The sequence below is a fragment of the Watersipora subatra genome, chromosome 7, assembly GCF_963576615.1.
Source record: "Watersipora subatra chromosome 7, tzWatSuba1.1, whole genome shotgun sequence".
NCBI lineage: Eukaryota > Metazoa > Bryozoa > Gymnolaemata > Cheilostomatida > Watersiporidae > Watersipora > Watersipora subatra.
In genome coordinates, this window is record NC_088714.1 from 4,740,647 (window position 1) to 4,753,599 (window position 12,953).

The 12,953-nt window shown below is 35.2% G+C and overlaps 1 protein-coding gene across 4 annotated transcripts in view; it reads left to right on the forward strand.

Annotated features, from left to right (window-relative positions):
• LOC137400023 (N-alpha-acetyltransferase 40-like) overlaps positions 1 to 12,953 on the forward strand; it is a 44,830-nt gene that overhangs the window by 4,854 nt on the left and 27,023 nt on the right. For 2 of the 4 annotated variants that reach the window (XM_068086326.1, XM_068086325.1), the window contains exon 2: positions 10,357 to 10,449. In XM_068086326.1, coding sequence (XP_067942427.1) covers positions 10,444 to 10,449 — 6 coding nt within the window. In that variant the 5' untranslated portion in view covers positions 10,357 to 10,443. Of the gene's footprint in view, positions 1 to 10,356; positions 10,462 to 12,953 lie in introns of all 4 variants that reach the window. The other 2 variants (XM_068086323.1, XM_068086322.1) reach the window with 1 other exon arrangement.

Genomic DNA, 12,953 nt, shown 5'->3' on the forward strand with positions numbered 1-12,953 from the left:
TTTCCTTTAGACATATATCTGGTAACCTGGTTTTGTACCATTTCGATCTCATGGACAAGCTTGTTAGTTGGTGTGTCCCATACTAAAGGTGCATATTCAACTTGTGGTCTACATAGTGTAAGCCAGACGTTACGCATTTTTGGGAGCACGAAAAGAGCACGTTTGATCATCTCTAGTTGGCCATTGGTTTTGTATATTTTACCTTGTACATGGAAGTTGGACTTCATATCAGCTTGTAGATATCAATAAACCAACTTCAAGGTATTTAGTTTATTGTACGCTTAGGGGTGTATTGCTGAGGTAGTAGTTTGGAGGTGGAGATGTTCCAGTTTGGTTTAATACCATTATCGAGCATTTACTAACATTAAATAACCTGTATCAGCTTGTTGACCAAGCTGCCAGTGAGTCTATATTGTGTTGAAAGTTGTTTCTGATAGTGTTTATGGTTTGATATATTAGAGTACCATCAGCAATTAGGCTGGTGCTACAAGAAAAACAATTGAGTAGATCATTTATGCATGTCAGGAATAGAATTTGGCGTAGTACGGATTTTGAGGTACTTCTGATGTTTTGTTTGCGGTCCATGAGGACGTTGTATATTCATGTATAAATCGCACATAGTTGTTTCACAGGAAAGTCCTTCGTGGAACCCATACTGATGACTATGGAGCATGTCATCTAGAACAATGTTTAAGTGATGGAGGATGTGTTCAAGTAGTTTACAGGGTATACTGGTTAGAGATATAGGTCTGTAGTTAATAGGCTGATCTGTTGGTCTGCATTTATGTAGAGGAGTGATATGAGCTAGTTTCCATTCATTTGGTAGTTTAGATGTTGATAGAAATCTTTGAAATATTTCTATTAGGCATTTAACAGTCCTTACAGGCTCAATAAGGTCTTCTTTACAGATCTCGTTTGGACCTGGACTTTTGCCATTTTTCTGTACATGAAGGATTTCGATGACACCGTCAGCTGATATGTCTATCTGATTTGTTGAGTTTACATTATAGCTTCCATCTTCTTGTAAGGTGTGTTGTTTGCAGAATTGTGGACTGAAAAAGTTATTGAGTATATTGGCACACTCGTTAGGGCCTTCAGTATGAACTCCATTTTCTTTCAGTAGTTTGATTGATGCCATCGCAACATTCTGTGTTTGTTTGAGGTGGTGGTAGAATGGTTTGCTGTTGCTGGGTTTGAGTGGCCTACACACGAATCAATGATGTAGTCGTGTTCAATAGCTCTATGTTCAATTTTACGCTGCCGTCTCTCCAGCTTATATTTGTGTAAGTAGAATGGGTATTTTGTGAGTTTATGTTTGTTGCAAGTTTTCTGATGTTTTGCTACCAGCTTAGCTGCGTTTCTGTTCAACCAATACGATTGGTTAAGCAGTTTTGACTTTAGGATATGTGTTGGCATTACCTTTTCCACTGCATTTTTTAATTCAGTTGTGAAGAGAACCCACATTTCATTCGTATTAGCCATTTTGAGAAGCTTGAGTTGGGTGAGCCAGTGTTTTCGAGAATATGTCAACATTCTCCTTGTGGTACATTCTTAAAGGTTTTGGTGTGAAAGTAGGTTTCTGGTGGTTGTGTTAGCTCGACATCTATGATAAAGTGATCACTGATACCCGGTTCACCGCAATGGTTGATAAATTTGCTGCATAAGATCTAGAGTATTTTCTTCCGCATAAGTCAGCTTGTTTATTATCTGGACAAGATTATTTTTAATTAGGAAATATTTACAATCATTGTGAATGACCTTGTAAGCAGCATCAGGTTTGATTGCATCTTTGTCCCAATCAAAACCAGGAAAGTTCATATCTCTAACTATTACGAAGAGATCCTTCGGGAATCTTTCAGCTATTTTTTAATAACTCACAGTAATATTGGAGATGTCAACATTTTGGTTGTTGAGATGTTCCTTGACACGTACAAACAGCTTTTACCCCCCAGTTGTCCTGGTCAATTTCCCTTGTCTGTAGCACGTTGCTTACACTGTCACCGTATATGTTACAATCTTTACGACAGAACCCTATGTCGTCACGATTTATAATTGATTTGCTAGTAATAGTGCTATCAATGTAAGTTCCTGTAAGGCAGATGATATCGTAGTCAAGTGGCAAGGTTGTGAGTTAGTTTGATTCATTTTTGGCTGAATGACAGTTGGTGTAAAACAGTTTTAGAAACTCAAGTTTTTGACCCAGTGGCTTTAAGTGTCTTTCTTCATGTTAATTCATTCCCCGATGAGGTCTGAACATAGATCTCGGTATCTCTTGCATGGCATTTCTCAGCAGTGTTTGTCAGCACAGTGCGCCCTCGGGATACAAAGTTGATCTGTTCCCAGGTTGGCATCGTATGGTGAAAAAATTGTATGTAGGGGTATAAAAACCATTGTAAATATATAATGCAAAATAAAAATGGTAAAAATCATCTAAAATTTTATAAAAAAGCTGTACATATTGAAAATTAGTAACAAAATAGTATGTTAACTTTAGTAACTATAGTTACCTACAGTAGCTGCATAGTATTAAGTGCTCATATTGATTATGATCTGCAATACTGTAAAATGCAACATGTGTGTACCAAGTGCAGTAGCCCATGTACGGTAAAAAGTTCTTACCTTTAAGACGTACGTATAACATAAAATTTCAGTACACTTAAAATAAGCTTAGCTTACTAAACTCACACTTGAAACTAAGTTTTAGTATGTTTTTCAACTATTTTACTGAATTTCAACTTTATATCACAAAAATTTTATTCTTCATCAGTTGCTGTCTTCACTTTCACATTTAGCGTGTCTGGTTAAAACCTTTTCAACCTAATTCAATAAGAAAGGCCAAGCGATGCAGTTATCGAAAGCGGCCTCTTGCATACTTGACCATTCAATGGCCATCGAAAAGAAAAAAGAAATTTTATTTACTATACAAGACGTACATACCTTTGGAGTAACGTGACTTGAGCTAGTACATGTAGTGAGTAGATCCCTTAATACAATGCAGCTACTGTAGGTAACTATAATAACTAAAGTTAACATACTACTATTTTGTTACTAATTTTTAATGTGTACCTTTTTATAAAATCTTTGGACGATTTTTACCGTTTTAATTTTGCATTGTATAATTACAATTATTTCTATACTACATACGATTTTTTTACCATACGATGCCAACCTTGAAATGGATCAGCATTGTATCTCAAGGGTTCACTGTACTATCAAAACATGGTTTCTGGCTACTTACACGACTCTCAAAAGTTCATGCAGATGAGTATTTGTTAGTTGTGTTCTATGATTGTTTCTCTCTAAATTCATTGCTGAAAACAATGGTTCACATAGGTAGGTGAAGGCAAAGCAAGTAAGCTGTCTTCTAGCTAGGCTAGTAGTAATTCGGTACTTTTCAAGCTTGCAGGTGATGACCAAACACATTTGGATCGGTGATAAAAATCTTATCTCCTTTGAGGTTACACAGCTCTACATGTATTTGAGGTACCAGTAAAATGTACTTAGCTGTAAATTGGGTTTTTAAAGTGCCATTAACATCCATGGACAGTAAATGTGACACGATGTCCATGACAGAACTGATTGCATAAGATCCTTGAACCTATTTTAAAACTCAATGTTCAAATTTTCCAGAAATGTTGGAAATAGTAGCAAATCAACATCACAGCAAGCTTCTTGGAGAGTCACTTTCAAGCATGGGGAGTGGAGCATATCTTTGGTGACACCTGGAATGAACATTAATAATTGTTGCCTGAATGATTTCACTGTGGACCACATTTGAACAATAGTGTGACCTTTGCCTTGTAGCTTCAGATTCAAATTACACAGATGGGCAAAAAAATCAACAAAAAAGCTAGATTGCATAGATCGGTACCCTCAAACAGCGCACTGTTTTGATCTTTTGACCTTTTTCATTAAAAAACAACACTGACTCTCTACACAAGCTCCACAGGCTTCTCAAGGCATTACTTTTCCTCAACCATCTCACATTATTATGTGCGAGTAAATCATCAAATTCTGCGTCATTCTGATTACGAAATTCTCTCAGTTGGCAGTGTTTGAGCGATGAGCTTTTTTTTCAGTTAGTTGATAAAGTTCCAACGAGTTAGTCATCAGCTCTTGAAAGCTCCCTGACAGCTTGGCGCAGAGGACATACAGGTTGAGTATGCAATGAAGGCAATACTCGTTTCTCAATTCGCTGACAACACCTACAGAAGAATGAGTTAAAAGTGTATGTAAATCGGAATGTGTCATTCATTAAAGTCGTCTTGAGATAGACCAATATGAATAAACTTATTTTCATTATTAGTGCAATGCAATAAACAAACCTGAATATTTTGCTACTATTAAGGTTACCTTGAGATGCTTCGATCATGACAGGTGCACCACCAGTTGAAGTTGCACATATGTTCTGAATTGGCAACTGAAGCTCCATAAGAGTTTCTAGGAAAGAATCATATATAGCAACAGCGGTAGTATTACCTCCAAGCATTATCAGCTTTAGCAGTTCTTCAATGAAAACTTCATTATAAAAATATTTGAATATATATATCGCAAGTTGTCAGTCATACAGGTGTAATGTAATGACATGCGTGACAGGGTAAACATTTTGCATCATATGTGATACAGTTAATTTATTTAATCTGGATGCATATATCACATCAATACATCATAATAATATGAGCTGACCTAACAAATATAGAAATATGAGCAAAATCGGTCTTCTTTGTTGATTCATCTAAAGCTATTGCATAACACTCGGCATCTTGGAGTTCAACCGCTGTTTGGTTCATCAAATTCTTGGCAATGTCAGTCTGCTCATACATGTATTTCTAGAGAGTGGCAAAGATTCAATGCTAGCAATCACTTATTTCTTGCTTGGATGTAGGACTTTGACAGTTTCAGTGAGGCCTTTCTTCACAACCTCAACATGTTTGTATGGCACCATATGTTTTTCTGAGATGTGGCTGATGCTTGGCGTTGCTTCAGTGGATCTTGATTGCTCTGATACAAATGCTGAGAGATATTGTTGCTGTGAATTGTTGCTTTTGGCAAGTGAGGCAATTTTCTGTTTTCTGACACAAGAACCTGGTGGATAGTTCGCACTAAATTCTTCGTGATGAGAAAAAAAATGTTGTTTGACGTTTTGACTTATAATCAAATCCGTGTCATATCACACAATAAACACCTAGGATGATTACTTGGATTGAGTAGAAACAAGCATTCCTCTGTCCAGTCAGGGTTGAACTGACTGTTCCTGTATCAATTTCATGCTTTTTGCTACTACACACCATGTTAATAGCTTGCTAGTAGTGCTCTACAAGAACCAATATGACACTCTCACAATAGTCCTGATGCTCGTAAACTTAATTTTTGAAAAGCCTAAAATATATATGTCTAAGAAAAATTTACAAATAAAAAATAATAGAAATTAAAACATTTTTTCCGAATCAAAATATAAAACGAAGGGCTTCAAAAGGTTTCTTTTACCATTAACTTGAACATTTCACAAAAAGCTAAAAGAATCCGGATCTAGATTCACCATTTGGCCAGTTTTTGGAGAGTTGCTTGCATGAGCTGTGGTACCACGTATTACAGCAATCATATTGAAAAATGAGGTGGCATTTTGGCTCTTCAGGTTTATCAAACATAAGGCGCATTTATTTCCATTCCTGTGTGGCATTATAATACCTGTTAGTGGGTGAGTGTAATCTGGTTTTATTGCTGGATAATGAACTTACATTGTAGATTGACTTGAATGGTTTTATTTGAATTTCAAACGAAAGAATCAAAGCTGCCATTCACGTCGTAGCCGGAAGCCTGTGTTGTTGGCGTTACATAAAACAATAATGTTTAATGTTGTGTTAGATTTCTGGCAAGTACTGGAGGGCCTATAAAAAAGAAAGGAGAGATGTGATGGTGAAGACTTGGAAAACCTTTTCCAAGTCACAAATGAACCTTTTTGGTGCATTCGAAACTTTTACAAATAGATGTTGGTCTTGTAAAACCAAATAAGACTTGGCTATCTTCAATTTTACAAGATATAGATTTCAAAGCTAGTTGTGGTTTTAACAGATATTATCACAACAGCTTTATGCACCGCAATATGAAGGCATTGCAGAAGATTGCTTTAGATCTGACATGGTATAGGGCCTTATTCGTGAGTCAGTCTATGTAAGAAGCATGGCCTATGTCTGAAATATCCAGTGTACTGTATTACTTTAATTGAAAGTGCTGTCTAAGCTCTGGTGTTCTTGTTCATCTTTTCAATAGGGTGTAAAATGCTGCTGATAAAAAATGTGGCTTAAGTAATGTCTGTGAATGACCTTTATCTAGATAATCTAGGGAACAGCAAACAAGTCCACCATTGTTTGTTTTGTAAATTTACTTTTTAATACCACATGCTCCCAGGCTAATATTTCACATTCATGTATTTGTTTTTTATTAGTTTGTCAAGCTTATGTTGACTTCACTCTTTTCACTGTGTCAAGTACTGTAAAAGTGCACCTATTAATTGTTTAGCTACCAATACATAAACTTGTCATGTTGTTGGCGGAAAACAGTTTAGATAGTGTGCAATATACAGTGCGGATGCATTTAGAATGTGCATATGGTGAACAAGCTTGTTAATAATGCTTGGCAGGTTTGGTGGGAAAATATGGTTTTTAGTAATATAGTTTTGGGAACATTCAATCAAATGACATAAAACTAATCTGTGTTGTGTATAATAAATTGTCCTATTTCATTGTGTAATTGCTGTTTTGTGCTAATAATACAGATAGACTGAAACTGCACACTGAGCACTTTAAAGCTTTTACAGAAATGAGCAATCTGAAATAAAAAGGAATGGTAATAAAAGCATTTATAGTATTGCTCAGCAGTCTTTTCAACAAGGCAAATTAGTGTAATGAGTCCAAAGCAATGATCAAAAGCCATAGCTGTATTGCTGATATTATGGATGAGATGGATAGCCTATTTGTAAATTGGCCAAGTCTGCTGCCAATTTGTAAATTGACAGCAGACTTGGCAAGCATGGACACAGTATGTTGCATCTGGTACATGACTGAAGCAACATTAGCAACATAGATGATAATCCATTTTAAAGTGCTTTTCCTATTACTACATGTGATATACAATAAATGGTACACGCTGCTCACTTTTCATCCTGCACTTAACCAGAAGGTTCTATTCTAATGCTGTCTGAATGTAAACAGCTAATCCTCATGCAGTAAGTTAACATCAATCAAATATTTGTGTTGTCACTTTCATTGCTACAACAATGAAAAAAGTTTTTAAAAAAAATTATTTTTAAAAAACTTATCAATGTGTGCTTTGTTTTTTTTATTATGAGTTGTTATTTAATAATTGTCTGATATTTTAGCTAAAAACCAATCAATTTTAATATAATTAAGTATGATTGCGGCTGGTTCAGTTTGATTTCCAGTTTCATTTGTCTTAGTTTAGCAGGTATTAATCCTGTAACCGTACGACACTAGCATATATAAGTGTAGGAAACTTATTAGCTGTAGATTAATGTAGTTTAGGATTGTAATAAAAGTTTTTACTATTTGCACTGTAGAAAATTATAGAAACACTAGTTACAGAATGACAGTCTTGCGGAAAAAGTTAAACCGTTAAGCAATGGAACAACACATGGCTTTCTTGTGTTTCTATTAGTTCGGCAAGCATTATATATAATATATGCTGTCGGCTTTTAATTGTATCAATTCAATCATTTTGTTTTTTAACTGTCCTCATTACACATTTCTGACCCTTTTCTTGAGATCTAAGCTGCTGGTAGTTATGTTAGAGATCTAAGCTGCTGGTAGTTATGTTAGAGATCTAAACTACTGGTAGTTATGTTAGAGATCTAAACTGCTGGTAGTTGTGGTAGAGATCTAAGCAGCTGGTGGTTATGGTAGAGATCTAAGCTGCTGGTAGTTATGGTAGAGATCTAAGCAGCTGGTGGTTATGGTAGAGATCTAAGCTGCTGGTAGTTATGGTAGAGATCTAAGCTGGTGGTGGTGATGTTAGAGATCTAAGCTGGTGGTGGTTATGTTAGAGATCTAAGCTGGTGGTGGTTATGGTAGAGATCTAAGCTGCTGGTGGTTTTGTTAGAAGTCTAAGCTGCTGGTAGTTATGGTAGAGATCTAAGCTGGTGGTTATGGTAGAGATCTAAGCTGGTGGTGGTTATGTTAGAAGTCTAAGCTGCTGGTAGTTATGGTAGAGATCTAAACTGCTGGTGGTTATGTTAGAGATCTTGTAAACTTCCTTCAGTTTTTCGATATATTTATAGCCAATCATCCTGTTAAATCCTAGGTGCATTTTAACTCTCATAGAGGTACCTGCAACTTGCAATTGATCTGGCATTTCTAATTGGCTGTTAGAGCTTTTGAGTTTGTATATGCTATCTTAGACAAGTTTTATAATATGCACAAAGCTATCATGGTATTCATAAATATGTCGTCATATGCAATGTGTATAAAAGCTATTTTGTCATCCCGGATGCTAGACGGGTTGAAATCACCAAAGAACTTGTGTCATGCTAGTCCTTACACATTATTCAACCTAATGAGTTAACATGGCAGCAGCAAGTTATAAACTGATAAGTTATTTATTGGTCAACATGCATGTACCTATGCTCTTATTGCTCAATAATTGCCAACGAAATGCCACAAGAAGTATTTAGGTCATCTTATTTGACATTTTATAAAAAAAACTTGAACAACGTAAATATTGGCAGTATGTTGTGGAATGTTATCTAGACATTCTTACGGGGATATTGAGTTTGCTGTTTTTGCATGCCAAAACAATTTTCTGGCAAGTTGGCGATCTTTGACCTGAAATAGGTACTATACAGTTTTTAAATTTGGCTGCTTGCTCTCACATTTGCTGTTCCGACAATGTGCGGTCAGTTTGAATGAAACGAATTTTCTTAGCTGGAATGCTTCAAACAAGCAGTCAGCAAGATGATGATAGTCATACAAAGTACGCTTTATATATCTTTCAAGGTTTTGTGTGTCAGTTTTATCTGTTTCATTGTTTAGGAGTTATCGCTCCTTAGTATACATGGGCCTACCTTTTCTACCACTGAATCTTCACATAAATGTAGACATCTATTCCTCATTTATTCTTGCCGTAGCCTTAAAGATCTATTCACAGCAAACTCTAAATAGTTCACAAAATTGTGACTGGATGGACAACTTTAGAATTAGAAATAAATCTCATGTAAAACAACTGAAAATCGTTTGGCATTTTTGTGCCCAAGCAGTAGGGTAGGTCAATTACATACTCAAATTATTGTCATTATGGGAAAGTAGCTGACTATCAACTCAGCCAAAAAAATCACTTCTTTAGGCAACACATTATTATGTTTAAAATAGCTTGACATTTGTCACGAATACAAATCATTTTACTAGCATAGGTACAGCATCATGTTATAAAACCTAAAATTTTAGGTATGCATAGCATTCAGATTGTATCAAGTTTGTGTAAATATTACAAAACCAGAAAATTCAAGATTAGCTCTCCCAAAAAATGCTAACATGACCCATTTTTCTAGCCTTCCCTTATATATAATTCCCACATGTAATGCATTGCAGAGGCAGCAGTAAAGAGAGGTAGTTTGGCAGCATTTGAAAACAACATCACATAAAGGGCAAACCAAAGGAATCAAATCTAAATTTGATTTTGAAATAAATCAAAACAAGATAACGTTGTTTCTGTATAAAGTTTCTAAAATTAGCAATAACATTTCTGGTAATCTCAAAATAGATACACAGACGTTAGCAGAAGAGGCTATTAGGGAATTATACCTGTCGTCGAATCTACTCAGTTTACCAATTTAATCAGACACAGGCTAGCAAAGGATCACATGAACAAGCTAGGAAAATATATACTGTATAGGAATAAAGTAATATTGTGAATAATATTAATATTTTGTTATGTATAAGTAATCGTTACAAAATCTTGAAAGTTAGTCCCTGAGACAACTGGAGTTGGCAGCAAATGCTTTTGAAAAGGTTATAAACTGGTCACATCCAAACTTCCTAGAAATAGTAAATGCTCAACTAATCGCAAAAGTGCCTGACATTGGCTAGAGCCGTAACTAGGCGAGGGCATTTGATACCTACTAGCAATGCACTAATCGTAAGCCGTTTATCTGTTGAACATCAAGGACATTTACTTTTGTCACTACAGTTCATGTGTGACTAAAATGAAAGGAGAAACTGGCATGATTTATCTGGAGATGAATTTGCTATGTGTCTCACTGTCTCGGTACTTTCTCATTATCAAACCATTATTGCTCAGTTGTGTCTATGTTTTACACTCTGCCATGCATTTTGCTTTGATTTGTAGAGGTTCATTACTTTCTATTACACTTGTCACCAACTGGGACTGAGAATAATTGAGACAGACACCCACAGACGAGCATAAGGCATAATAATGGTCGTAAGTACAATTGTAAGATTTTGGTTGGTGCGTATCACCCGCTTTATAGATACGCTTTAAGACACACAAACATGCATCTGTGCTGCATTTACTCAATTTGAAATCGCAAATATGCCAAAGATCCATTCAAATCAACTTTTTTTATGAGGAAATGAGCGCAATACGACTTTAAAACTTATTGCACTCTTGATGAGGTTGAAGTAAAATGCTGAAATTTAAAAAAAAACAGTTTCCCATGTTGTAAGCAACATTTGAACAGCATTTGATAAATACAAAGTGTGGGACTATTTATTTTGATAATCTATCATAAGCCTCTTACCATAAATTTTAAGCAAGGGATCATTGTGAATTGACCAAAGAGATGATTAAGAGAAGCTTGATGAAGTGGTGAATATCTTTATATTTGTATTAAATTGTATTAAGTATTGAGGCTGCGATAGCCTGTGCACCAGTCTTATTTGATTACAAAAGTTTATTGGCATTTGCATCAACTATTTTCAAAAAACCCGCTCAAGGGTCCCAACCTTAAAAGTATTTTCATCAAGTAAATCTCCGCTACATGTATTTTTATTGAATGTGTTTATTTGCTTAACCCTAAATAATTGTTTGGTAAACAGAATACTTTTCATGCAAATTTTTATGTTATTTCGTTACTTTTTATTCATGTTCAAATATTTTAGATCACTTCAAAGGAAGATGTAAATGTGTCAGGACTCATACTATACTATTCAAAATGTTTGTGAAAATACTTCTAATATGGCTGATAAAAAGCTCTTGCACCCATGTTTAAAAATCATTGAAAATTTGTGGCAACAGCCTTAACATATTACTTTGATCCTTTTTTGTCACAATTTTTTTCATGTTTGCAAACGGAGTTGATATATCGAGGCTAATATTTTAAACAACTGCAATTTAATTTTGAAATGATTATCATCTGAAATGTGTACGAATTTTCATTCAAATTTGCACCCATTCGTAGTAACGTTAGAGGGCTGGTCAGGTAGTCATTGAGACCAAAGAGGTAATGATATCTTGGTTTACAAGTGGATTGAGGTTTTTTAAGCAAAATAGTGCACAATTTTTTTAACGCTAGCGCATATGTGTAGCGGTATATGTTTGTATTCACTTATACTTGCATGTGTATAATGCACACATTTAACAGATGAGTGTGTTTGAAATACCCAGTGCAGCGATATTCTCATGCAAACCTTAAAATATATTGAGTACAAAAGAGAGAACTAAAAAATGCTGATTAGTTTAACAAACAGAAAATTTGAAATGGTTTCATGTAATTTCAATGGGCTAACGTTTAGCTTAGGTCACCTGCATAATGTAAAAAAATTTTCTTTAAAAATGATTACGGAATGCCCATTAGAAGTATCCAGTCATACCTAGATATAGGAGCTTAATGCAGTTCTGGAACTGCTCGTATGTTAATTCGCTCGTGTCTCAAAGCACTATTTCCTATATAAAATAACTAAATACAAATTAATTTGGTATCATACTACGAAAAAAAACATAAAACAGGATGTTATGGTGAGAAAACGTGTTTTTGATGGTTTATTTTAGTACCTATGTTAACAAAGTAACAAATACCTATTTAGTTGTTGAAGTCTGCAATAAAATGTAAAATTACTATGTACACTACCTTTTAAAATCTTTTTTAAACCAATTCGAGGCGAAAAACTGAGCAATGCTTCTCTCGAAGCGGCTTCTCACGTACTTAGCCATATTTTGGCCATCGAGAACCGGCTCGTATCTCAAAGGTTACCCATATTTCAAGGAAAAAACTAGTGTGAAATTGTACTCACATCTCAATTTTCTCGAATGTTAGGTCACTCGTATGTCGAGGTATGACTGTATACAGTGTACATGGATATGTATATATACCTAATAATACAGCTTATATGTATCTACCATTATGCTGCTTTTCAACGTACGATGAGCACATTAAAGGCTGCGATGAGGGGCTAAGGATGTGTTTTTAAAATGTAAGCTAGAAACGTATTTAATTAACATTATTGAGTTTTTTGCATTGGTGGCATTGCCTCTCTTAAGCTGATATATTCCGTTGTAAATAGATTACAGAAATAGCAAAATTGCATCCAGCTGTGATTGCTTTACTACAGGTTTAGACATAGTTGCAGCAAGAGTTTTATTTGGTTTCCTGATTGATTTTATAGCTACATGTAGTATTCATACCATGGAGGTCTTGTGTACACTTGATTGTTTCGTACTTTGTCAAAGCCTCACGTATTTCAAAACACCTGATAGCGAGGAGCATTTGTGTGTTTGTTGTTGCATTATGGGATGAGAAGCACTAGCTTTTCTGTTGCATTATGGGATAAGAAGCACTAGCTTTTCTGTTGCATTATGGGATAAGAAGCACTAGCTTTTCTGTTGCATTATGGGATAAGAAGCACTAGCTTTTCTGTTGCATTATGGGATAAGAAGCACTAGCTTTTCTGTTGCATTATGGGATGAGAAGCACTAGCTTTTCTGTT